The 27,618-nt window shown below is 34.4% G+C and overlaps 1 protein-coding gene across 8 annotated transcripts in view; it reads right to left on the bottom strand.

Annotated features, from left to right (window-relative positions):
* SOX6 (SRY-box transcription factor 6) overlaps positions 1-27,618 on the bottom strand; it is a gene marked incomplete at its 3' end in the record, with an annotated part of 516,843 nt that overhangs the window by 326,224 nt on the left and 163,001 nt on the right. For all 8 annotated transcript variants that reach the window (XM_079928497.1, XM_079928500.1, XM_079928502.1 and 5 more), the window contains one exon: positions 20,340-20,547. In XM_079928497.1, coding sequence (XP_079784623.1) covers positions 20,340-20,547 — 208 coding nt within the window. The remainder of the gene's footprint in view (positions 1-20,339; positions 20,548-27,618) is intronic.

Here is a 27,618-nt window from a genome sequence, read left to right as displayed (position 1 = left end):
ATTATCATCTTATTCAAAACTATCGGTCAAACAGTTGCGTTGGCTTTGCAATTGAATCGATTTACAGGGTTTTGTCTCCCTTACTTTCACCCAAGAAGCTATTGTCTATTGTTTCTTCTGCCCTAGCAAAAACAACAACAAATCCACAAATTACAAGATAAAGACACTGAATAATAATACTTCAAAGCATTTATCATTATACAGTATTATGAAAATTTCATTTTGACAACAAGTGTTCAGTAATATTTTAAAGCAGTCAGCAAGCGGTCGAAACTCTGCTATCTTTTTGTAACAGTTCACATGTCAAACTGGCAAAGTGCCCACAGTGTAAGGCAGAAAAAAAATCTATCTAATGTCTGCCCCACAAGGCGACATGAGGTTTGATTGGCAGAAAGCAGAGAGTGGCTTTTGATCATGTGTCCTAACAAGCAGTTCCAGCTCCTGTCTTTTCAGCTGATGGGCTCCACATTACCCATTCAAACAGAAGTGACAGACCACTGCAGTACTCTCAGCTCTAGTCACACGCAGTGGGAGCTATGCTGGAGACAGAGTCACTGATTAAATATATCACTTTTTCAAGACAAGCAGGTTGTCTGAATCAAAGTTGGACAGAATAGACTCAACATTATTAAAAGGGGATATAAAACTGGAATTGAGTGAAGTTCGGCCAGTTTGCACAGCCTCAGGGATTCCCAGGCTGACAGGGGGAATAAGGAACAGCAGAACTCATAAAACAGGGTCAGAAATTAGCTGTGACACCTTGGCTATTTTCCCATCACTTCAGGACCACTTGGTTTCAAAATTCTGGAGCCTCTTTTTACCTTTTTTACTTTCATTTTTAAAAATGAATTCAGTAGAAGGAGAAAAACACACAAAAGCATGATTACTGCAGTTTGTCAATTACAGTCTCAGAGGGAATAAAGTACTGGATGCAAACCCTTCGCATCTCATTTTAAAATATACTAATACAGGTTTTTCTAAGATGCTTATTCTAGAATTTTATCGCACTTTTTTAGTTTGGTATTATATTATAGTATAACTTTAAAATACAGGAATATTAATCATAGAAATTGCACAGCTTAATATCTTCTAAACGTCCTGACTGCCAGAGGGCTACCCAAGTGCCAGTTATAATATTTAACCATGCCATAGTCTTTGCTATAGCTTGCATATCATTTAAAGCTTTACTTTAAATATACTCAGAAACAAACATCTGAAACATATAGAAATGTTCAATACAAATTCTTCATTGTCTAAATTTTATGTAATTTTAAAATTATTGAATATAGTGTCTTATAACCTTTGGTACATTATCAGCTTCCTAAGTATGCAAATAAATAAAAATCCAAGGTTTTCTATTTGGAAAGGTGAAAATAAATGTCCAGAGAAGTCAAAAAGAAAATCACTCTCTAGCTGTAGACATTAAAGAAATAGACCAAAATATAAGCAACCATATGAAAGAAATCAGTTGAAACCAAAAAATAAAATCAAATAAATGTACATTCAGATGTTATTTTAAAACAACCCTCCCACAAGATTTTAATTTCTTCTCGACTACATTATAAAAAACATTTTTATTATTTTTTATTTTTTTAGTAGCATGCTCCAGCTATTCCTTGGAACACTTATGTTCTCGTTATTAGTTCTGGCATCACTGTAAATACTTAGTACAATCTGCTTATTATGCTTGTAAGTTATAATGAAAAGTTTAAATACTCCTGTCAAAATGAAGATAGAGTTTTAACAGAGAAAAGTAAGGAATTAAAGAGTGGCCATGAAATAGGATACTGAACTAATTGAGGATTGAGAAGGACAGAGACTGACATTTACTAGAAGACAGTAAAATTACAAAGAAATGGCTTGTGTTAAATCTGCAAAAAGTAACATTTTGTTTTTTATGTTACTCATTTTGTTAAATTAAATTTCAAAGTTAATTTAGCACTTGTCAGTATATATTGGTTAAAGGATATATCATATCTCAGAATAATTTCAATATAAATCGTATTTGTGTTTCATACACCATAGAACATGCTATCGCTTAACTGATAAATAATTCCATATTAATCAAATGTGCATTTTACTGCATGAAAAATAAAATTACATGTCATCTGGCTTCTGTACTTCATGTCTTTAAAGGTATTTGAAGATGATGAAGATGATAATGATAAATTTTATTCAAAGTTATCACAGGCACAATCAAGAAATTATTTGCAAATCTGGTTGTTTTCCAAAAAAATTTAAGAAAATTATCTTGAAGAGGATAAGTTGACTTCCTATGTGAACCCAGATTAAAAACAAAAAACAGGAAAAATCTTTATTGGCAATTGCTTCCCAAAACCTGAAATGCAATAAAGTGGCATTTCATTTTTTTTCCCTCAGAAGTGGAGTGTATTTAACCATCACTCTTTTTTATCATTCCCACCACCACCATCATAATCACTGGTGATGACGGGAAAAACGATAGGAAATTGCTCCGATAAGGGGTGAACTACCATAGGTAGAAGGAGACAAAATCTGTATATGTATCACCAATGAAAATATATTAGACTAAGCAAACCTGGAGCACTCATTCCAAAATACTTTTTTCCCTTCCCGTGAAAAACAACTGCATATCACCCATGCTTTACCAGACGGGTATTTTATATTCTGTGCCAGGAATGGCTGAAGAAAAGGGAAATAATCCTTTTGCAAAATATTTTGCAACACCATAAAAAATACTTTCTTTAAAAAAAATCCAAAATAATTAATTATTTTAGCCACTATATTATTGCTTACAGTAATACACAGCAATAACATTTACATTGATTGAATTCTGTTTCCTTAATGTGAAATTTGTTTGGGGTTAATTAGCACGGCTGAGGAATAAGCCTAATAATTTCATGCTGTTTACACTGGAGGCAGTTTTCCACAAGCACTGCTCAGGGAGCAAGTGACATCTTCTAATTCCAGACAGAACACAGAGGTGAGGGCAGCTCCTCACTGTGGGGTTGCAAGCCAGGCCCTTCCTCCTTTAGCCAGTCTCCTCACTACTTGGGGTGTCTAATGGCAACAGTACAAAGTTGTTCAAATTATTGCTCAGGCATGGTAAGTTTCTAAACCAAATACTGAGCTGGGGGGGCATGTAGAAAAGGACTTATATAAATGGAGAAAATCCACAATATTAGACATTTTTACTTCCCCCTCCTTAAGAAAAAGCAGGTCTAATTAGTTGTCTCCCTAAAATGCATACCTAGCATTTTTATTATGTATTATAACATTTTGCTCAGAGCTGACATTTTTATTCTGACAAGCACTGTCTGGAGAGCTCTCAATAAATAATACATTGACAATTTTCAGTAAATAAGCAGTGGACACAAATCGTTATCCTTACTTACCGCTGCCCCACTCTAATAGTGCTTTTACAAGTGAGGTGACTATTCAGTCTAATGCAATCCTCTCAGTGCTGGAAAGACATTTTCATTCATTACCACGGTCACAAGCACTTAAAGCACTTTTAAGTCCTGTTGCAAAACAGCAGGAATGGCAGAGCAAGCGGGGCTAACAGAAACTAAAGTTCATCACCAAAGAAACCTGAGGTTGTTCACCTAAGGAACTAGGAAATTCACTTATGCGCTAGCCACCTCCACACTTCTAGATCTACATGTCTAACAAGAATGCATGATTTTGTTTGGCAATTAAATGTTAACCTTCTTAAGCCCAAACACTGTGGGCTTTGTTTTCTGTATTAAATTTGGTTCACCATCCAATAATATCTATTAAGCACCCTCAGATAAGGGGAGTCATATGCTATGACCTGAGTGCTCACCTTTGATCAAGGTAAGAAACTGAAATAAAATCTGAATCCAGATGAATACATTTGAAACCACACAGTAACTTTTCTTTTCTCTCATTAGCTTTTCTTCTTTAACTAAAGCCCCTAACACCATCACCCTAACTAGTCGCTAAACCACTAAAGTAGTCCTGAATTTCATTTTTCTTCATGATACCACATAAATTTTATTTTCTAGCTACTTGGAGATACAAACTTAAATGAAATAAGTTTTAAAGAAAGAGTAATAAAATGAGAAGATAATAGCTACACCCCTTGCCAAATATAGCCTGTGGCTTGTACTTTCACCCTACTTCTTAATCAAATCAATTTATCCATTATTTTATGACTTGTTAGACAATTGTTGGTCATAAGGATGGCTGAAAATATGTTGCCCAGTTGCAAGATGATTTCATGGTAACATATTATATGGCTTCGAATTTAGTACAGTATAGTCCAGTGTAGTATAGTACAGCACAGTATAGTATAGGTGTTATTGCATAATTTCAATCTTTTGTGTGCATCGGGAGCACCTGGAGAGCTTGTTAAAACACAGGTTGCTAGGCCCCATCCCAGGGTTTCTGATTCAGTAGGTAAGGGGTGAGGCCCAAGAATCCGCATTTCTAACAAGTTCCCAGTAACAACCGCGCTACTAACAATTTGAAACACTGGGCTAAAAGATTAATTAAATTTACCTGAACACATAAGACACACATGAGCCATATTGGCCTATAGTCGATCCTTTTCTTTTACATGAACAGAATGTTAGATTATAGAGCTTCCACTATGTAGCAAATATGATGCCACCTGAAAGCAACAACGACTAATCGCAATGAGTTCTCTAAAAGGAGATTAAATCCATAACAATGATAAGAAAGGGAGCTCTCTCCTAGTCTCCAGGATAGTCAGTCTTACGTTTGCCAGCCAGGTATATCCACCTTCACAGAATGCTCAAACTCAGTATGCCTAAACCCAAACCTTCTCCCTAAACCTTCTCATCTATCTATATTCACCATCTTCGTAGCCTCACTGTTGATTCTCTCTACCAGGATACTTCAATCATCTTTGACTCTCTTCCCAACCTCACACCTCACACCTAACTAGCAACCTCAAGTATATATCTAAAAGTTGATTCTTCCTCCCTAACCCTTGTCAATGCCTTAGCTGTTTAGACTCTTATCAGTACATGTGTGGCCCATTAAAATAGCCTACTAACAGATTTCCCCACACTTGGCTTTGTCTCTTTCCAACTGAGAGTCAAAATGCTACCAAAGTTACGTTTCTAAGAAATGTATACAATTATGTCATTCATCCTCCTACTTTAAGTAGCTCTCTACTGCTCCCTACTACCCAAAAGATAAAATTCAAACTCTTTACAATGGCTTCAATCCATTTTTTTAGTCACGTCTCCTATCCTAACTACACCAAACCTCTTGAATTCACCACACTCACAGGTTTAATCACATCACTGAAAACTTATACATGCTATTCTACCTGGGATTCTATTATGTCTCTTGTTCACTATGAATAGCTTATAATTAATCAAAAATCCAGCTCAAATGCCTATAAATCCCTTCCTAAATCTTCTAGACAAAATGATAGTTCCCTCTTCTGTACTCCAGCGTTTTATAGCTCCTTCTGCTATAGCACTTACTATAATATAATTACTCTATGTGCATGTGTTTCTCCCACTAAACTGAGGGTTACTAAAAACCAGTATCTATTCATCTCTGTATTCATCTTCTTCTCTCCCTCTTTCTCCACTTTTACCTCTCCTCACCCACTACACTACCAGATGAAAGAGCTTAATAAATGCTTATGGAAATACTGAGCATTCATATGTGTGCATTTAAATATGTATATTTTGCTTTGCTTAACTAAAGGGGCATTCCCTAAAAATTGAATCTATTCCTCTCTGAGCCATAATAATATTTGTCTCTCTGAAATCTTTTATAAATCAACAGATTTTTAGGTTAATGCATATTATATGCTAAGATCTATACTAGGTGTCTGAAGATAGACTAAAGATATGGTCTGTGTCCTCAAAAATTAAAATCTTCTTGGGAGGCAAGATCCATAAATGTAAAATAGCAAATAATACTTTTCTTCTTTGTCAAAAATCAGTTGAGCATAATTTGGTGGTTTTATTTGTGGGTTCTCTATTATGTTCCATTGATCAATGTATCTATTTCTCTGCCAAAACCACATTGTTTTGATTATTGTAGCTACAGTAAGCTTTAATATTGAGTAGAGTGATTCCTAACATTTTATTATTCTTTTTCAAGATTAACTTAGCTGTTCTAGGGCCTATCTCCTTCTATATAAATGTTAGAATAAGCTTGTCTATGTTCATAAAAGTCTTGCTGAGATTTTGATAGGAATTGCATTAAACATATAGATCTTTTGGAGGAAAACTGACAACTTTACCAGTCCTATGAGTCTTCCGATCCATGACCAGGATGTCTTGCCATTTATTTAAGTCTTCTTTGATTTCACTGACCAGCATTTTGTAATTTCAGCAACAGATCCTGTACATGTTTTGTTAAGTGTACCTAGACTTTTCATTTTATTTGGAGAAATAATATATAGCATTGGGCTTTAAATTTTGGTTTTCATATGTGCATTGCTAACATTTAGGAATGCCATTGATTTTTATGAGTTGATCTTGCATCCTATGACCTTGCTAAGTCAAAAAATGAAACCTAAATGTCACACCTTGTACAAAAATGTGACCTAAACCTCACACCTGATACAAAAATTGACCCTAAATTGATTATAGACTTAAATGTAAAATATAAAACTATAACTCTTTTAGCAAAAAAATAGGAGAAAATGTTTAGAATATAGGGCTAGGCAAAGTATTATTAGACTTGGCACAAAAAGCATGATCCATAAAATTAAAAATTGCTTAATTGCCCCTCTTCAAATTTATAAACTTTTGCTCTGTTAAACCCTATAGTAAAGAAGATGGAAAGACAAGCTACAGACTGGGAGAAAATATTTGCAAATCACATATTCAACATAGAACTAGTAAATAGAATAATAAAGAACTCTCACAACTCAACAGTAAAAAAACATCCAATTAAAAAATAGATGAAAGACACAAATAGACATTTCACCAAAAAGGATATACAGATGGTAAACAAGCACATGAAATAATGCTCAACATCATTAGCCATAAAAGAAATACAATTTAAAGCCACAATGAGATTTCGCTATACACCTATCAGAATGGCTAAAATAAACATGACAAAACCAAACGCTGACAAAGATGCAGAGAAACTAGATCACTTATACGTTGCTAGTGGGAATGTAAAATGTACAGTTATTCTGAAACATAGTTTGGCAGTTTCTTATAATACTAAACATCAATTACCGTACAACCCAGCGATTGTACCCCTGGCCATGAATCCCAGAAAAATAAAAATTTATGTTCACACAAAAACCTGTACACAAGTGTTCATAGCAACTTTACTTGTAATAGCCAAAAACCGGATGTTTGATTTGACATCCTTCAGCTGGTGAATGGTTAAATAAACTGTGATACATACATGTTATACATACCACTGAATACTGCTCAGCAATTAAAAAATAGTATGAACTACTGATACATACAACAACTTGGATGAATGTCCAGGGAATTATGCTGGTTTTTTTTTTCTTAAAGCAAATTCCAAAAAAATAGATACTGTACAAATCCATTTATGTAACATATTTGAAATGACAAAATGTTAGAAATGAAGAGCATATTAATGTTGACAGGCATTTGGTAAGGGGTGTTGGAGTAGAAGAGAGGCAGGTATGGTTATAAAAGAGCATAACTTGATTGTGGTAGTGAATACATGAATCTATATAGGTGATTTACAGGTGACAAGATTGTAGAGAACCTAATACACATATCCACAACAACTGAGAACAATTAAAACTGGAGAAATATGAATGAGATCAATGGATTGTATCAATGTTAATAACCTGGTTGTGACAGTATGTGGCAGTTTTGCAAAATGTTATCACTGGGGGAAAATGGTCAAAGTGTACACTGGATCTCTCTATATTTTTTCTTACAACTGCATGTGAATCTATAATTAACCCAATTAAAAAATCTCAATTTAAAAAATAGCAAATATTGAATTATAATCTATTGATAAATGGAGTGGTATATGGGTTTTTTTCAGCTTTACTGAGGTATAAGGGACAAAGAAAATTGTAAGAAATTTAAAGTATACAACGTGATGATTTGATATATAGATACACTGTGAAACGACTCCCCCCCACTGAGTTCATTAACACATCCATCCATCACCTCATCCTATTTAAATTCTACTCTGCTAAGATTTGCTAATCTTAGAAATTTTCAAGTATACAATATAATGTTATCAAATATAGTCACCATGTTATACATTATATCCTCAGACCTTATTCATCTTATAACTGAAAGTTTGTACCCTTTTACCAACCTCTCTCTGTCTCCCCCACCCATCCCCAGACCCTGACAACCAACTTTCTACTCCCTATTTCTACGAGTTTGACTTTTTTTAAGACTCCACAAATTTTAGACAAAGAGGGCTACAGTCATCAGTAGAAGACAAGATGTGATCTGGATTTTATGTATTGTAAAATGGATAGATGGAAAACTTAGATAAGAAGAGGAGAGATAAAAGGTTATTCTGGGTAGGGATAATGGCTGAGCATGAAGTATGTTGGACTAAATAACTAATTCAAATTAACACAGTGCTGACTCTTTAGATAAGAAAGTTTGCCATGAGATTGTTGCATCTTCAAGTTTCTTAATCAGAATGCTCACTAGAGAAAGATTACAAAAGAACCCTAGGAATCAAATTCTTATGATGTGTAGTGGCCCTAATATGAGTAAGAAATGTCCAAATTATAGTCACATCAAAGCAAAAAGAAAAAGCACAGCATATGTGGGAGATAATAAGTATTAGAAAAAAAATTCAAAGAAGTTAGTCTCCATCAGGTACCAAGAATACACCTAACATCTGAAGCTAATACTGACTACAAAGTGAGTAAATGGTGGAGTAGCTAGAGACAGAGAAACAGAGACAGTAAGTTTTTGCTACTGTTTTAAATAAACAGAGCATATCTAAGAAATGTATTCAAAAGAAAGAAAGAAGAAAAAGTAAATAAAATAAAAAGAAACCAACATACTTAAATCTAAGGAAAATAATTCTATATACAGGGAAGAGGAAGTACGAAGGAATTAAGACATGCTTGAGGAAAAAAAAAAAAAAGATCCAGTAGCTGGAGTGGCCTGAGAAAAAATGTAAGTTTAAGATGAGTCTTGAAAGCCAGAGTACCATGTTCGGATTTTAAGCAATGAATTTTATTTCCAAGCATAATAGAGATTGATGATCACTGGCCAAATACCAAAGTTCCAATGCCAGTAAAATGCCTAAACCCTCTGAATATCAGATAAAACCATGAGGAAAGGGGCATAATTCTACTGACTGAAGTTAAATCCTGAAGTAACTGAGTTTACCTGGAAGTGAGACCAGACTTCCTTCTATTAGTGAGAACGGGGGATTAAGAGTTAAATTACAATTACTAATGGAGAAATAAAATTAATACATGAGCTTTTGTGCACATGAGTTTGGTGACAATAATATTTATAAGCAAACAACATTAATTTACTGCTATCCTTTGTATTCCAAAGTGACACTGTCACTATATAAATATTGTCCAACATTATCAAAAAGATCAAAGAATAGTTTTTAGGACTTTGTACATTAGGTACATAAGGTAGTTTTCCCCAGTCTCCCTTTTCTACCTGGAAACAAAGGAGATTGCTCCAAAAAAACATGTTGCTTATGCATTAATTCTTAAATTTCCCATCTCTTCCACACCTGTGACAGGAGTAAGAAGTACAAGATTAGAGGTATTTCTGAAGGACCTGCTACAAAATTCCAGGTTAAGCTAAGTTCCACTGCATTTTGGAGTGGAGTGGCATCCTAGTGCACACGGTTTGTTAGCCACTCAAAACTGCCCGTTGACTATTGGTTGCCTTCATTCAAAAATCACACATTAGTAGCAAAGTAATTCTACCACTGTTATTGCTGGTACCATATTTCTTGCAAATAATTCAATACTTTGTCATTTTTCATAGTTATTCTTCATTATATCTCCACTTATTTTAACCCTCTATTTGTATTTACTCATTTCAATTCACTACATGAGAGCAATTAGAGAAGTCCACAGGCCATAGGCCTCTAACTTCTGCTTCCCCATGCTAGGGCATGGCCTATATTCTGTGACTTCATTGTGAGTGTACTTGTCTGGCCTCTAAGTGATGGCTCCTCAGTTATACTTAAACCCTCAAGACATACATTAAGAAAGCTATGATAGGTCTAAGTGTCACAGTTATTCAGCAGTAAACCCATAGCCTCATATGGCTAATAAATATGGCCGTGAATTCCCTCTAAGGCCCAAATCCCCTTTACAACAGCTCTACCAAAAGGTAGAATTATTGACCTTTACCTTCTTCTGGATCATCACACCCTACTAAACTCGCCCTCCGTTTGCTAATCTTTCAAACCATGTATAGCATTTTCTGAGCCAATTATCCATGGCTTTGTCTGTAAGTACTTCATTACAGACAATGACTTTTTCAGACATCAAAACTTGATGGCAGCTTTTATCTCTATCTTTATAAAGATTCTAACGTCAGAAAAAAAGAGACTGGAAATAGTAAAGGACAATTTCAACCATATTAAGAGAAAAAGAATCATGGTATTGGTTCAGATGATTTATTTACTCTGAAAACAGTTTGAAAAGAAAATTACAGATAGAGGATGCTGAACTTTAGATACAAACTCTAAAAGAAAATCAAAGCACATAGAATTTTAGAATTTGGCCTTTAGTGCTCAACCAATGTCCTCATTTTCTAAATTAAGAAAGCAGTGCTAAGATCAATCAATTAATTAACTAATTAATTAATTATTAGGTATTACCCAGAAAGTTACCAGAGTCAAGCAAGAATGCACATCAAATTCAGGCCAGTCTGCAGCTGAAAGGATTCCCAGATAAAACATTTTAAGAAACAGGTGAAGATTTCCAGCTAATAAGCCAACTGTTTGGCTAGAAAAATATATCTATTCCAATATGAATGGTTAGAGCAGGGGCAATAATCAACAGGGTTTGCTGGTTAATTTTGAATTTGAAGTAGGTATTTAAGGAAAAAATGATCATGAACCTGATAAGGTTAGAGATCAGGAACTACTTTAATTCAAAAACCACACAGAGGTGGAAACGTCAATGAAAGGAATCAAAAGAGGAAAAAAAGTGTGTTTCCTAACAAACTTAGTAATCATAGTCCAGAGGGAGAATGACAATACACTTGTGCTCATACTTAAAAGAAGGGCTGAAGACATTTTATTATGAGACAACAAAAAGAAAAAGAAAAATTGCAGTGAAGGGTCCATCAAAGCTCTTGTAAGCTTCTGAAAAGCTCAGCGATAAAAGGAAACCTGGGCTAGACATTTTGAGGAAGTGGAACCAAAAGGTATAGATAGTTAAGCCTTTCGAAAATTATAACACACACACATTAAACACACACACAAACACACACACACACAGACACACACACACAGACACACACACACACACACACACACACTGCAGCCCCAACTTCTTTGTGTAATGTTTTCCAACAGAGTAGAAAAAATAATACAAAATTTGTCAACAGCAGTTCCACTCCTGGGAATACACCCTATAGAAGAAGTTCATGCACATGTGTATCAGAAGACAGGTGCAAGAATGTTCATACCATCACTGTTTGTACTAGCAGAAAACTGGAAATAGTCCAAATGTCCGGAGACAGTAAACAGGAGAGTATACTCCTATATAGCATTCCATGGGAGAGTGTGTGAAATATTATACAAAAGTGAAAATGAACTACAGCTGCACACAGCAAAATTGATCTTGAAATATAATTATGAGTATAAAAAGCAAGTCATAAAGGTTACAGTGTAATACCATTTTTATAAAGTTCTGAAACAAAACTAAACAATATATTATTTAGGAACATATACAAAAGGAAGATTCCAAACACAAAGTTCTGGCAAAGGGATTGAATAGGTGAAGAAAACATTTTTGAAGTTGGATGATGAATTCACAGGTGTTTGTTTTATTTTTATGCCTTATAATATATATAATCAAATATTAAATAATAAACACATATTTAAGTTTGCAACTTCCTTTTCTATTCATTTTTTCTTTGGATTTTACACATATATTGTACAAGAAAAAATGTACAGATTTAAAAACTGGCCCTTATTACTTTTGAGAATCCCAGAATAAATCTGGAAGAAGTCTATCTAATGATTTTCAGTGGAAAAAATGCAAAATGTTAATGATCCTCTCCAACTTAACAGATTCAAAAGTTGTATGAGAATATGACTTAACTTCATCAAACCATGGAGAGGAAGCTGCATCCTCTTAACAAAATGCCAAGGAACACCTTGCTTCCCAGGTCAGTAAAAGGAAAAATCAGAAGCAACTGCCTACATCTGTTCTTAACATTCATAGAGAAAAAACTTTAAGAATCTTTAAGTCTGAAGAGAGAGAAATGGGCCAAGAAATTTGAAGTAACTTTTCAAGGCAGAGACACACAAAATGAAGTTGAGAAGAGGATTCAACCAACTAGGACATTGCCAACACTGTAAATGGGAGTTGCAAAACAACAGCAAATTGAAATAATTAAGATTTGTCCAGAATGTCTAGGGTTCACAGGATTCAGGCTAATTACATCCTTTATAAAGTTATATGAGAGGATGATCAGTTTCTAAAGAATTAGAAAGCAAATATACTTAATGCAATAACATAAGAAACATTATTTTTTTCCATAATTCAAAAACCAGTAGTTCTAGCTCCTCATTTTAATCCCTAATTGTGTAATACTTGTAGAAATATGTTTATTTAAACTATCTGGCACTAGGTTAGTATTTGCTATGACTATGATAAAAATTCTTTAAAATAGGAGCAAGGACACAAACATTATAAGGGAGTAAAGATATATTTTAAAGAGAAGAAAAAATGAATTAAAATGAAGTCACATCAGCATCACTCTGAATACCTGACTGCTTCTTCACCTGGAGTATGAGTGGTCTTGGGTAACTTCAGCATTTAAATGACCTGAAATTTCCAACTTACTTGAAATAATAACTCTGGGGGTTTCATGATGAATACTTAATGCATTTTTTATGCAAAAATCCAAAACCTTCTCCCATGAATGAGAAATATAAAGAAACGTTTGGATCTCGGATACTCTAAATACTTCACCAATATAACCTTCAATCAGAACAGAGGCAAAAACCTAATATCCATAAATTTTGCCTTAAAAGATTCTTTTGATGTTCTAGCATGGTATGAATGTTAAACTTTTACATTTTTTTTAGCATGGCCTTTTAATAGATTTTTTTTAACAGGAACACAGTGCTCTTAACTGGATAGTATCTAAAAACCTCATCTAAGGCTTTACCAACCTCTCTCCCTGACAGCATCATATTCCACATATTTCTCAGCAGGGAAGATTGGCTTCCAGTGGGAAAACTTTAGTATCAGCTTTTCCAAAGAGCCTGAAAGGAGAGTTAAGCTGGATTGCTCTTCCAGAAAACAACTATATCATTGCTGCCAAATGCTAAATCCTAACACCATGGGACATTTCCTATGATTCTGTCTGTGGTGCAGGATGAGATTCCTGTAATATTTCTCTTTACAAAATGTTCCTTCAAATAATAACAGTAATAGTAGTTATAACAGTAATAGTAATAATAAATTATAATTATAGAAGCTATGTGTTTTATGTATATATAATCTGTCAAATTCTCACAACAGCCCTGCAAGGTAGACATCATTTATCCAATTTTACAGATAAAGGAACTGAAGCACCAAAGGATGAAATAATTTGTCCAAGACTAAGAAATAATGTTGGCTACATTTATTGAGCACTTACTATGTGCTGGTAGTGTTCTAAATGTTTTAGTTGCATTAACTAAATCTTGATCTCTTCATGATAGCTCTATAATTATGTCCAATATTTGGCTGAGAAAACACAGAGAGATGCCCAGTGTCATCCACCTGGTAAATGTTGAACTGAGATTCAAACTCAGGCAGCATAGCGACAGCGCCCACACTCTTAACCAGTACACTATACTGCCTCGCTAAATATTAGAACTTATATTCAAACCCAGATCTAGCTTACTCAAAAAACATATGGCTTTCAAAAATGAGTTCTCCCATTGCTTAAACTATACCACACAGGCAAAAGCTATCAGATGAGCAACACATACCAACATATAGGCTTACTAAATATAATTCAGTGAAAATATATGTAGAAATCCAAATTATTGTTTAGAGATGTGAATAATGATAATAATCCATCAGATACATAAACACGTGTTCATTCTTGTGCTGGGTAACAGCTGCATAATCCACTGGAAAGCCTATCCCACCAGGAATCCAAAGCTCAAATGCTCCTGCCCTTTCTCTACATACACAGTCAAATGAATCCACATACTTTCATTATCATATCTTGAGGCACACAATTCCACTGGACAAATACTCTAATTTCTGATCAACATACATTCTATGAAACTGTACCTAAACTCTGCATACTTTCCATTAAGTTTATGGCCTCTATCGAAGAGAACACATTTATTCTAATATTTCTAACTACAAACTTCATCACTCCCTCTTGATCGCAATAATTATTAACTAAAATATAGTCTTTTAAAAGAGCAAAAAGTCAGAAAGAAAATCTTATTTTGTTAGAGTTGAGGTTTATATCAATGCATCCCTTTCTCTGCAATCTCACATGACTCCAGAACCTGACCCAAACCAGTTCACCCAGCCTAGGATCATATACTTAGTAGTATGATATACAAGACATGATAGTGGCTGAAGCACTATTATTAAAGAGAGATTAAAACAGCTGTACATTATGCTGAAGCACTCACTCTTCCCTTTACAAACAGACGGTCCTGGATTACAAGCAGCACTTGACCATTTAAATCACGACAACAACCAGATTTAACCAGCTGGGCCATATTCTCCTAGGCAATGCCTGTTGACCTCCTCAGTCGCAGCTGCTCAAATGAAATTCTCATTAGACAACTTATTTTCAGAAGCCAAAGGACTCTCTGATTAAATATATGTATTTAGATATAGAAGTCCTTTTTAAAGTATTCATTTTCTGACAACTGTCGCTTATGCTACAGCCCAGCTACATTGGCAACAAGATGGGTGATACAAGGATAACTAAAATTCATCATTTAATCCCAGCTGAAGGCTTTTTATCTTAGAACCATTTAAAACTGAATCTATTAATCAAAGTCTTTCTACACACTATACCCACCAATATCAACAGTGTTTTAAAAGGTAGATTCTGATATTCATTCATTCTATCCATCTATCCATTTTTCCATGCATCTGCACACCTATCTATCTATCTACCTACCTACCAACCTATCTATCTATGGCAGAAAAATTCAGGGTTAAATTTAGAACAAAACAGAAGCCTTGCCTATTTTCCCACAAATCTTACTTTCAGCGGAGGCGCTTCAGACAGAACACCTTTGTTCATCAGTGTTTCAGCAATCCAGTCAAATCACTGCTCTGGAGAGGACATTTCTTGAGAGAATGGCAGATAAAATACTGGACAATTATTTGGTTAATCAAGGAATCTACCTGTAAGAGAATAACTTTCCTATTACCTAATGGAGAGTTTTTGTTTTATCAAGTAGATACTGTTTTAAAATAGACCATAATAAATAAACTTTTTATAGATCAGTTACTGTATAAGAGGGGAAATGAGGGGGAAGGTATTTAGTCTGATATAGTCAAAACGTTCTCCAGGACAAGAATGACTCAGGAAAGGTCATTTATTATGGCAATCACACAAGCTTGTCACTTATGAAGTATGGTCTTCAAACCAGGAAGTAGAAGCGAGGGAGAGGTGAGTAATGCATTTGAAAGCTTTTATACATCCCATGGGATAAAGGACGTCCCAGATGAGGAGATGGGGCTTTAAAAAGTCAAAGCCAGGCAAATATTGGTGGAGCTATTTTACCTCCTTAGACCTAGAGTATAATTATAATATTATAGAATCGGAAATCTATCAGAAGCTTATTAATGACCTTTTCTATAATTATTTCTCTTCTCCCATCACACTGTTCTGTTCTATCGCTCCAGGCAAATGATTAAAATTAGGCATCAAACTCAAAATAAAATATAGAAATCCTCATTACTCCCATCTCCAAAACATGTTGTCTACTTTTCTCATTAACTGTTATACCATCCTCCTATTCACTCTGAGCTACCTTTAAACCACTCCTCTCTATTGATCTCCTCACTTTAAATATCAGGTCCTAACAATTCTACCTCCGATATCTTTTCCATATGCACCCCTTCTTCCTTTCTTGTTTCTGCTGCTTTAGTTCAGGCCCTCATTATCTCTAGCCTGAAACAATTTCCTTAACATCTCTCTGTGCTCCCATACATCCAATATAGTGCTGCCAGATTAACTTTCCTGGAGGAAAGCTCTAATCCATCAACTTACTCTGCTAAAAAACAGTCAGTGGTTCCTCCATAACTTTCATATAGGTGGAGCTCCTTAGCCAAGAATTTAAGGGCCACTGTGATGAACAGAACCTACCTTTTCAGTCTTATACCCTATATGCATCTTCACATACTTTAAAGTAGAACCTGAAGGCTGTTTTAAAGCTCTCTGCCTGTTCCTTTTGACTGAAATGTCCCTCCCTTCCATTTCTACTTACATATATATCCTTTCATTCTCCAAGACCAGTTAAGACTCATTTTCCTATAGAACCTCTCCATGGTTTCCTAGGCAGGCACAATCTATCTTGTAAACTCCTATAACATTTTATCTATGTAGTTCTCATGGAACTTATCACATATTAAATATGAATTAAGAGTTCATTTTGTATATGTTTTACACCTTTTACTAGAATATGAACTCTTTAAATTTAGAGACTATTGTTTTATTCATGATAGGTGTGCAATATCATGTAGCACGGTGGTTCTTAACCTAGGGTCCACAGACCCCAGGAGTCTATCCATAGAATTCAGGAAGTCTGTGAACTTGGATGGAAAAAATTCATTTTCACCAATTTTTTTAACTGAAAATTTGCATTTCTTTAAATTATTGATGCAGGCAACAAACCATAAATTCATAATATCTGTGACATTGTAACCAATAAAATAACAATATATTTTTATATCACATTGTACTTGTCGAAGATATCTCAAAATATCTTTTATACTTATCACTACTTCAAAATTGTATTTTTAGTCCCTCCATTAGATCTTGTGTTTAATGCATTAATAAAGTAGTACTTCATACCATATCAAAAAATTTTTAAATTATTTAACATTTTAATATAATTCATTTTCTCATAATTCCATGGATTTTACTTTATGCATTTAAAATAAGAATGGACCTGTAGGCGTTGCCAAGCCACCAAAGGGATCCACAGCCATAGAAAGAAAGAAAGTAAGAATCCCTCAGTTCTAATATAGCACCTTGCAAAATAAGAAGAAAACTTGTAGAAAAATAATCATGATACTATGTAGCTCTTGATTAGGGCTATAAAAAATATGCCATGAACTATAGAATACTGTATAAGCATATTGTTCATAAAAATTCATAGTCTTGGCAGAAAAAGACCAATTACCCCCCGTCTAAAATAACCTTTTAAAATGGCAATTAAGATTGCTGCATATCTCCAAAGATAATTTATTATCTTTCAAAGAAAGTCTTTCCATACATGGACAGCTACACTGTTAGACAGCTGGTCTTGTTATAATTTCAATATGATATATAATATTATATGATAATATAATGATAATATTACTAGTTCCTTTAATTATTCCTCTTATTATATAATTCTGTGTCTGTTAGCATGTCATTTGTTCTCCTCTGAGAATATCCCAACGCTTCTGAGTTCCTCTTAAAGTGTAGTAATTCTCAACACAATACTTCAGGTGCATTCTTTTGAGCAGGAAGTTCAGTGGGACCGACACCTCTTGAATCTTACATACTGTAATTCTAGTAATGCTGACTGGGATAGCACTGACAATTTTTTGGCAATATTCACTGCACTGACCCCATTGCACTCTCTGTCACCTAAAATTCATATGTTGGGTTTTTTTTTTAACCATGTGTCTGCTATTTAAATGTCCTTCAGTAATTACTTGTGCAGATAGGAATTTTGGTCACAGCCTCTGGACTTGATAATAAGACCTATTAAATTTTATCTTGATGGATTAGTTTTAAGTTTATATTTTCAGTTTGTCAAAAACTTTTGACTTTTTGTTTCTTTCATACATTATATTCAGCATTCCTCCCAGATTTTTGGAATCTGTTTGATAAGCACACTTTTTATCATTTCTATTTGTACTTAATGTACTATATACGTTGATATGCACTAAAAATGCCTGAATTTCCGATGCCTAAAATATATGTACTGTACAAAACAAAGTTCTGTAGTGTACATAAAAAACATTCTTCAATAGTAGGAATATAATAACAAAGGACTCTTAAATGAGAGTCTCATCTTACAAATGCCTCTCTTGTATCAAATCTATAACACACAATAATGAAGAAGAAAACACTAATCATTACTTGCAAGAGAAGGATGATTTTAAATTCCCTAGCAGTCTAGACCCCTCCCCCTAAAAAATCATCACAAATCAATTTCTTTATTTTTACACAACAGAGCCCTCTAAAGTATGTTGAAACCTCTTTCTTATAGAGCTAAAACAATCTTTTTGGTGAATCACAATTAAAGGTAACCTAGCAATCTCATTTATTCAGAGTTTATTGATCTGGCAGCCTCAGTTATTCTAGAATAGCCATGAATGAGGAATATAAATTCTCTGAGCAGCCCGAAGAGTCAGCATGAAGTCCATGCACTGAAGAGCATGTATATTGCTCAGAATCTCTTAGCAACTCACCCAGAAATGTTTGTTCATATTTTAAATATAGTCCAGAATGTTATGATCATCTAATTTCTTAATTGACAGATGAACATAAGAAGCAAATTAGAAAATATTCACAACTAGGTAAGAAGTAACAGTCTGAAACCTGATATGAAAGGAAGAGAAACCAAAACACACATATACACAGACACACACACACACACACACGCCAAAAAAGATATCTAAATCAAGCAGACACAGGAACTCTAAAGTTTCATAATTGCAGAGAAATAACCATAAAGCCAACTGTCCTAATTATCTCAAAGCTCTCTGGGGGCATCATTACATTATAGCATGGTAAAGTAATTGACATTTATAATAATTATCATCACAATAACTCAAATGTATGTAATTTACAGTTCATAAGACACATTAATTATTATAGTTAATTTTTAAAATGTTTGAGTTAAGAAGTCAGGTTACTACCATACCAAACTTTAAATTTTGTGGTTCAGGGAGATTGAAGAACTTATCCAGGGTCACATGATTGTTAGATAGGTATTGGAGATCATATTCTACTGCATCATGACCCTGAGTCAACAAAAAAGTTTACATTTTGTGCCATATAATCTGGTTAGTAAGATAGGGAAGCATGTAATACATTTTAGAAGCTTCCACAAAGATTGCTGATGTGGTGGACACATCACAAAAATTAATCTGAAATTTTTAAACTTCTGAGCCCTTTAAAGGAATGAAATTAACTTACATGAAAAATTCCCTTATATCAAATCCCCATTTCCCTATAGTACCACAGAGGTTTAAATTTAACTTACAATGTAAGTAGTAATCCAGAGCCATTAATTATCCTACATTTTAAAGTCTAAAATCTGTACATAAAAAAATGAAAGAATATACATAGTATAGCAATCACTCAGAGTTGATTTATTTAATTTAAACATATTATTAGAGAGTCTACTTTCATCTACTTTTTAGGACCTAGGTTAACCTAAGTGGACTCTTGTAGAGAGAGTAGAGAAGGTGGATGTTTCAGTAGATGTCATGTGTCAAAGAACTCCTCCCTTGAACATTTAGCTTTAATAGTATTAGAAACCCTCAGCTCTCAATTCTGCAACATTTGGAGGTAAAATAATAATATTTATAAATTTATAATATTTATAAAAATAAGGAGAAATAAATTAGGGGTCTTTTTCTCTTTAAACAGTTGATATTTTCATAATAAAACACTATCCATCAAGAGGAAATAAGGGAGAAAAAATAAAGTTGTGGCTAGGAAAATACCTGTACTCCCTTTTCCAGAGCAAGGCTTATAGTCAGTTTAAAACCTTGATTTGTTATTATAAGAGCCAAGTAAAATGCACAAAGTTGTAGAAAAATGGAACTATCTGCTTAACACTTCTACTGGATCACAATCTGCCATCACCATGGTAACCTCTGAATAACTTTTTCCTTGCTAGTGTCAATTATGCACTTCTCTGGCCCTTAAAACCCCACTCATTTTTTTTTTAAGCCTGGAATCTTTAAAAGAATAAAGCCCAACAGTTAAGTCCACACATACCCTCTTGTTCAGTCCGAGTCATTTCCTCAAGCTTCTTCTGTTTCAGTGTGTCCACCACATCGGCAAGGCTCCCTTTGCGGCGTTCTGGGGTTCCAAAAGTAACACTGGTCATTATCTCGCGGTCCCGACTCCCTTCGTCAGGCTTATGTGGTGAGGTAGAGGTATTTCGGAAGGAATATAGGGAACATAACTTATTATTCTCTGACTCCTAGAAAATAAAAATAAAATAAAACCATTAGAACATGTTTCTTTACATATCATTGGAGAAAAATCCCAAACTCAGAATGACAGTATATGAGGCTGAGATGGACAAATAAAATATATTAATTATCTCTGCTTAAAAAAAAATACTAAACATAGAGGTAATTATCAAAGGAACTAACCTGAAATTGTAGATTCGACCTTTTTCGTTTAAAAAAAAAAAGCAGCCGAAGTGTTACAAAAACTTAATTTTACAAGGAACACTTCAACTTCTTACTCATTTACACCCTTCATTTAAAATAGTTCAGATTCAATTATTAATTATAAGGATGGTAAAGTTTTTCTTTTAATTGGCACTTATATTAGCAACCCTCTTCCCACAGCCTAAAATATACGTACATCAAAAAAGAACCCCATTATCCCTAAATTTAGAAACAGTAGAGAAATTAGCTTCCATATTCACGTTAATTATTCACCAGAAAATATATAAAATATCTAAATCAGCGTCAGAAAGTTAGCCAACCTGAATATTTTTGTGTGCTGGGGTTTGAGGAAAATTGTTTTTTTGTTTTCTAGCTACACATCTGTCAAAGTTATGGAAACCTCTTTCTATTTCTTACACTTACCCCTGATACTTTAGCACATAGTCACACACATTTTTCATGTGGCATTTAAAAATGATTTGTTCTTTTCTTTTTTTTAACAAGAAGACAAGTTTGTTACAGAAACACTTACACAAGAATTATTTCACATTACAGAGAAGTTGGCTAACTGGTAGGAGAGTTAGGTCCATCTTCAAGGAGAAAAAGCAAATCTTAGATTGAAAATAATAAACACCTAAAAGTTTATAAAAAGAAAATGCTTTTATAGCTCTTTAAATTGGAACTGAGAGTTTTAAGCAAACATTTTTGGCCACAGTCCACCAGTAGTCTTGCATTCACCTTATCTGTCTGTGTATGGGTATTCTCTCTCCCAATAAAAAACTGTATGAAATAAATAAAGCATCTAGGCTTTGTTCTCATTAGAAGCTTAAAAATCTTAATCACTCCTATATCTCTCTCCTTCTTCACAAAAAAAAGCCCAGTAAGCATCAAGAACTAGAGGAAGAGCATGAGGTAAAAGTTACAGCGTTTAAAAAAAAGAAAAATTTACAGAGTTAATCACTGGTAGGAAAGGGAATGAAAAGAAAATGGAATCTAGAGAATTACATTTCCACATACATTAAATGAGATAATTGTACTCAGTAAATGCTAGATATTTAGGTATTATTGTCATTGTATACAAAGTAGGAATAAAACTTATTTTCACAATTATTGGTAGCATATAATGAGCTAACATTTGTAGCGCAACTAGGCAGAGTGCTGAGCCCAAAGCAGGCAGTGCTTAGTAAATGGTAGGTATTATTATTTTGTTGGAAGGAACAGATCTAGGAATGGAGCCAAAGAGGTTTTTCCCCCTCTGGACCTAAGGAATTGCTTAGTAAAAAATATGTCTTAAATTAAATTGAGTATTGTAAAGTCTGTGAATATACTAAAAACCACTGAATTGTACACATTAAATGAGCAAATTGTATGGTATGTGTATTATATCTCAATAAAGCTGCTTTAAATTACTATGAGCCAAATCTTAATCTTTTCCACAATCCCATTGTTATCAAAATGCCTAGCACGGAGTAGATGCTCATTACATTTGCACTAAAATAAACTGAAAAGGATAAAATAAATGGGCAGGGCAGGAAAAAGAGCTCCTCTTTACCTTATCCCTAAATCTTTTCTTTCCCCAGGAAATATGTTGTATTTCATTTACTGCTTACAATAACTGTGGAGTGATGCACAGGAACCCCTTCTTTTAGATGCCAGTCATGGTTAATACATGGCTCCTTGGAATGGCCAGTTCATTCTCTACTTTGTGCAAACAAAAAACTCAGAGATATGTTTGCCAATTTCAGCTCTTAATAGTGTCCCTATCAGAAATGTGACCTAGGCTTTTGAATCAGTAATACCATTTGATAAATTATGCTTCAATCACTTTCATTTCAAATGCAAATTTGTCTATCATTGCCTGTAAATCAAAAACAAACTCTGGCTCAACCTAAGGGATTGAAGATCAACTTAAAACAACAGTTACATGGAAGTGGTTACCTACAAATGACTCACCACTGACCATAATAAAGAGGAGTTTTCCCACCACTCTCAAATTGAAAGATGCTAGAAATGTCTCTCCAGCCTGAGTTACAGTTGTCCTTAGAGAATTTAGGCTCCATACAGTACCATTTTTTTCTCTCAGGACTAATTTCAGTCTATTTACTCATGTCACTTACTTGTTAGATAGACTATGTTCCTTATTTTTTACTCATGGGAATGTGGTCACTGCCATCTGCACCACAGACAATAACCATGGGTTCCCACACCAATGACCCACACTGTCTTCAGCCCCATAATCTGTGCAAGGTCACTCAACACCACCAAGAAGCAGAGAACAAGAAGCTGTAAGTCATGATTTCTCCAAGAAAGCAACAAGAACTACTTGCAACATGCCACAAAGGCATCAACACGGGCAGAAGATGAAATCATAAATGGCTTAAGTCATACTATCTTATAAACAATGGAAAGGGGCAAAATTTACCATTTATGGTCTTCACTTTTTAACTTTCTAAAACTTAAGACATATGGGGGGCTTCCCTGGTGGCACAGTGGTTGAGAGTCCGCCTGCCGATGCAGGGGACACGGGTTCGTGCCCCGGTCCGGGAAGATCCCACATGCCACGGAGCGGCTGGGCCCATGAGCCACGGCCACTGAGCCTGCGCGTCCAGAGCCTGTGCTCTGCAACGGGAGAGGCCACAATGGTGAGAGGCCCGCATACCGCAAAAAAAAAAAAAAAAAAAAAAAAGACATACGGACCTCTCATGAATGGGGGTCTATAGTCAATTCATCTGAACAAAGGGGCACATAAATCCAAACATCTATCGATACAATGAAGAGATTACTGTTAGATAAAAGGCAGTAATGCCAAATCAGAAAAAGAAATTTGACAAAGAATCTCTAGTTTTTGTTCTAGGGAGCTAGGTAATTTTTAAGTAAGTTTTCTTACAGAAAAAAAAAGCTCAACTTATTCTTTAATTTCCTAAAAACAAAACTGGTCCTATGAACTAACAATTGAGGCAAGATGAACAGTGATAATATCTATCAAGTTTTGATGCATGACACTGCAGCACAGCTGTGGAGAGGTTTGAGACAACATTTGACTAAAGCAGTGCTTCTCCAACTTTAAGGTATTGAATTCCCTGGCAAGTATGTTAAAATACAGATTCCCTTACCTCTTCCCATACCCCAAAGAGTGGGGCGCAGGAATATGAAGTTTAATAAACATCCCAAGTGATTCTGATGCACCCCACTTTCAGAAACACTGATTCCGTGAGAAGGTAATGAAATGAATGTGCTTTGCCTTAATGTTATAATGTGGATATAATTATGAACATTTTAAAGAAGTTTGGTTAGTTGTGATTTTAAAAAGTAACATAAAGGAGATTATTTCTCTTCTTTTGATCTTTCTTGTGAAAACAACCAGTGTATAACATGACAGAACACATGAACATCACAAAAAGAAAAGCATATGGGGCACTGAGTAAGCATTAGTTCATTCAAAGGAAACTTGTAAGTTTGTTTTCTCTTAACCCTTAACTTCCGAGTCCTCCCTAACAGTGAAGAAAATTTCAAAATACTATTTAAAAGGATCCTAGTACCAATAAAAGGACTAAAGTGATATTGATTCAGATTATCTAAGGAGCATTTCACTGGCAATTAATTAAACAGTACAAAAATTATATGTAGGTGACTGAAAAAGCATACAGTAGTACAAAAAAAAATCATTAGGCAAAGCTTCTAGAAAATACAAGCAATTTTCACAAATTAAGAATATATAGGGCTTCCCTGGTGGCCCAGTGGTTGAGAGTCCGCCTGCCGATGCAGGGGACGCGGGTTTGTGCCCCGGTCCGGGAAGATCCCACATGCCGCGGAGCAGCTGGGCCCGTGAGCCATGGCCGCTGAGCCTGCGCGTCCGGAGCCTGTGCTCCGCAACGGAAGAGGCCACAACGGTGAGAGGCCAGCGTACCGCAAAAAAAAAAAAAAAAAAAAAAAAATATATATATATATATATATATATATATATAATTAAGATGTTTCCATATATGAAGGGATAGAGAAGTAAATATTAAAAACAAAACGTGTGTGAAGTGATGGATGTTAAGTAAACTTATTGTGGTAATTCTTTCACAATATATACATTATATTTTATATCTTTAATACAATGTTATGTCAATTATTTCTCAATAAAATTGAAAAAACAAATTAAAATAAATATTGTTCAGATTTTTCAGAAGTTATGAAAAACTGATTGCTCAGCAGTGGCATTAAATAACATTAAACTCAAATAGCCTTCTCATGGTACTGTGAATATAGCAAACATAATCAAATTTTTGAGCCTTTGCAAGTCTTGTTCCTTTCCCCTAGAATGTACTACATTCTCTTTGACTATGAACTCAACCCACTCTTCAAAGCTCAGCTCAAACTGCATTTCATCCTTAAAGTCCTCCCTGACTATTCTGGGCCTCACTATCCTCCTATCCCCTGAACTACACATTGAAGCAATCAGAACCATGCAATAATATACTAAACTATTCGTTACTATTTTGCATGTTTTAGTCATATTTGCAACTAAATTTTAGCTTCTAACTTATGCTTCTTCTATATACCTCATGTCTTATGCTGCTTCTATATACCTCCAAAACATCAAAAAAAAAAAAAAAAGTCACGTTGTTGGATGATGAAACAACTATTCACCAAATATGTCAAAAATAATAAAAAATTAAGGCTAAGGGTAAAGATTCGCTCTAGCAATGACAGAATTGCTTATTTAAGCAAAACGTTAACAACTGAGATAATAAAAAATAAGGGATTCATTCAATAAAAGATGATATAGCTACACAATGGGATACCACATGGCCATTAAAAACAATATTATATATGTTGAATATAGTGTTGTTTATAGTGATGAATAATTAGAGGCAATTTGTATTTCCAATAGTAGGGATTATTTGAGGGCATTATGGTTTTATCCATATGGTGGAATAATTTGAAATCATTGAAAATCATATTTTTGCAGAAAATTTAGTGACGTGGGACTATTCATATTACTAGTAAAAAGTGTGTTAGTGAGAAACACTAATATATATATATTTTTTTAAATTATGTACAGAAGAAAAGAAAGAATTTCCAACAAAATGTTAATGGTCCTCTGAGTCTTGAAATAATAGGTAGTTTTATATTTTCTTTTTGAAGTTACATATATTTTGCAAATGTTCTATCATAAGTAATACTTTTAATCAGAAAATAAATACTATTTTCAAGGTTTAATATGAATACCAAAAAAAGTTGTAGAATAATTTATTTACAAGGGAAGAGGTATCAAATGGAGAAAAGGATATATCATAGTATTTTAGTATATAACTTCAATTTTGTTACATGTGTGCATAAGGGTAAATATGGCCACAAAAACAAAATCTTAGAAGATATACACCAAAATATTTATAGTGATTTATAAATGGTTATGAGATTATTGGTAATTTCTTTCCTTTTTTTGCTTATCTGTGTTTTCTAATTTATCACTGATAAACACTGATGAACATATTGCTTATGTAATAAGGAAGAACAAAAATCATTTTATAAAGAGACGCTTAGAGGAAATATATTGGGTGGGCCAAAGAGTATCTTTGGTTTTTAAGTAAAAATACACATTTTTCCTTTTCACCAAGAACTTTATTGAACAACGTATTCACCCTTTTGCTCCACTACCTTCTGCCATTTTTCCAGGCAATTTCATAATTCCATCTTCCCAAAACTTTTTATCTTTTTGAGCAAAGAACTGTTCCAGGTGTCTTTTACAGTCTTCCAGGGAATTGAAATTTTTTCCATTAGGAGAATTTTGTAAAGACCTAAATAAATGGAAACCTGAAGGTGCAATGTCTGGTGAATATGGCAGATGAATCAGAACATCCCAGTCAAGCTGTAACAGGTTTTGCCTGGTCGTCAAAGAAACATGCGGTCTTGCGTTATCCTGATAGAAGATTATGTATTTTCTGTTGACTAATTCCGGATGCTTTTCGTCAAGTGCTACTTTCAGTTGGTCTAACCAGAAGCAGTACCTGCTGGTATTAATCGTTTGGTTTTCCAGAAGGAGCTCATAATAGAGGACTCCTTTCCAATCCCACCATATACACAACATCACCTTCTTTGGATGAAGACCGGCCTTTGGTGTGGTTGATGGTGGTTCATTTTCCTTGCCCCATGATATCTTCTGTTCCACATGATTGTACAGTAACCACTTTTCACTGCCCATCATAATTTGTTTTAAAAACGGAATGTTTTCATTACGTTTAAGTAGCGAATCGCATGCGGGAATACAGTCAAGAAGGTTTTTTTCGCGTATGTGAAGTCCAAACATCAAAGCGATTAACATAACCAAGCTGGTGCAAATGATTTTCAACGCTTGATTTGGATATTTTGAGTATGTTGCTATCTCCCGCATGGTATAACGTTGACTGTTCTCAATTAATGTCTTGATTTGATCACTATCAACTTCAACTAGTCTACCCGACCATGGAGCACCATCCAGTGTGAAATCTCCAGCATGAAACTTCGCAAACCACTTTTGAGACGTTCTATCAGTCGCAGCACCTTCTCCATACACTGCACAAATCTTTTTTGCATTTCAGCTCCGTTTTTACCTTTCTTTAAATAATAAAACATAATATGCCGAAAATGTTGCATTTTTCTTCCATCTTTAATATTAAAATGGCTACACAAAAATTCACCAATTTTGATGTCTTTTTTTTAATGCACGCTGATATGACAGCTGTCACATACAATCTAACAAAATTGTTTTGAATGAAGGTAAAGACAACTAAGTGCTACTAGAATCATCTTATGGAAAAAAGCGAACGAACCTTTTGGCCAACACAATAAAAATAATTTAAGAGAATAGAGTTTGGCCTTATTGAACATATCTAGAGAGTTAGTATATT

The sequence above is a fragment of the Stenella coeruleoalba genome (assembly GCF_951394435.1).
Source record: "Stenella coeruleoalba genome assembly, chromosome: 8".
NCBI lineage: Eukaryota > Metazoa > Chordata > Mammalia > Artiodactyla > Delphinidae > Stenella > Stenella coeruleoalba.
This window is presented reverse-complemented; position numbering and strand designations above follow the sequence as displayed.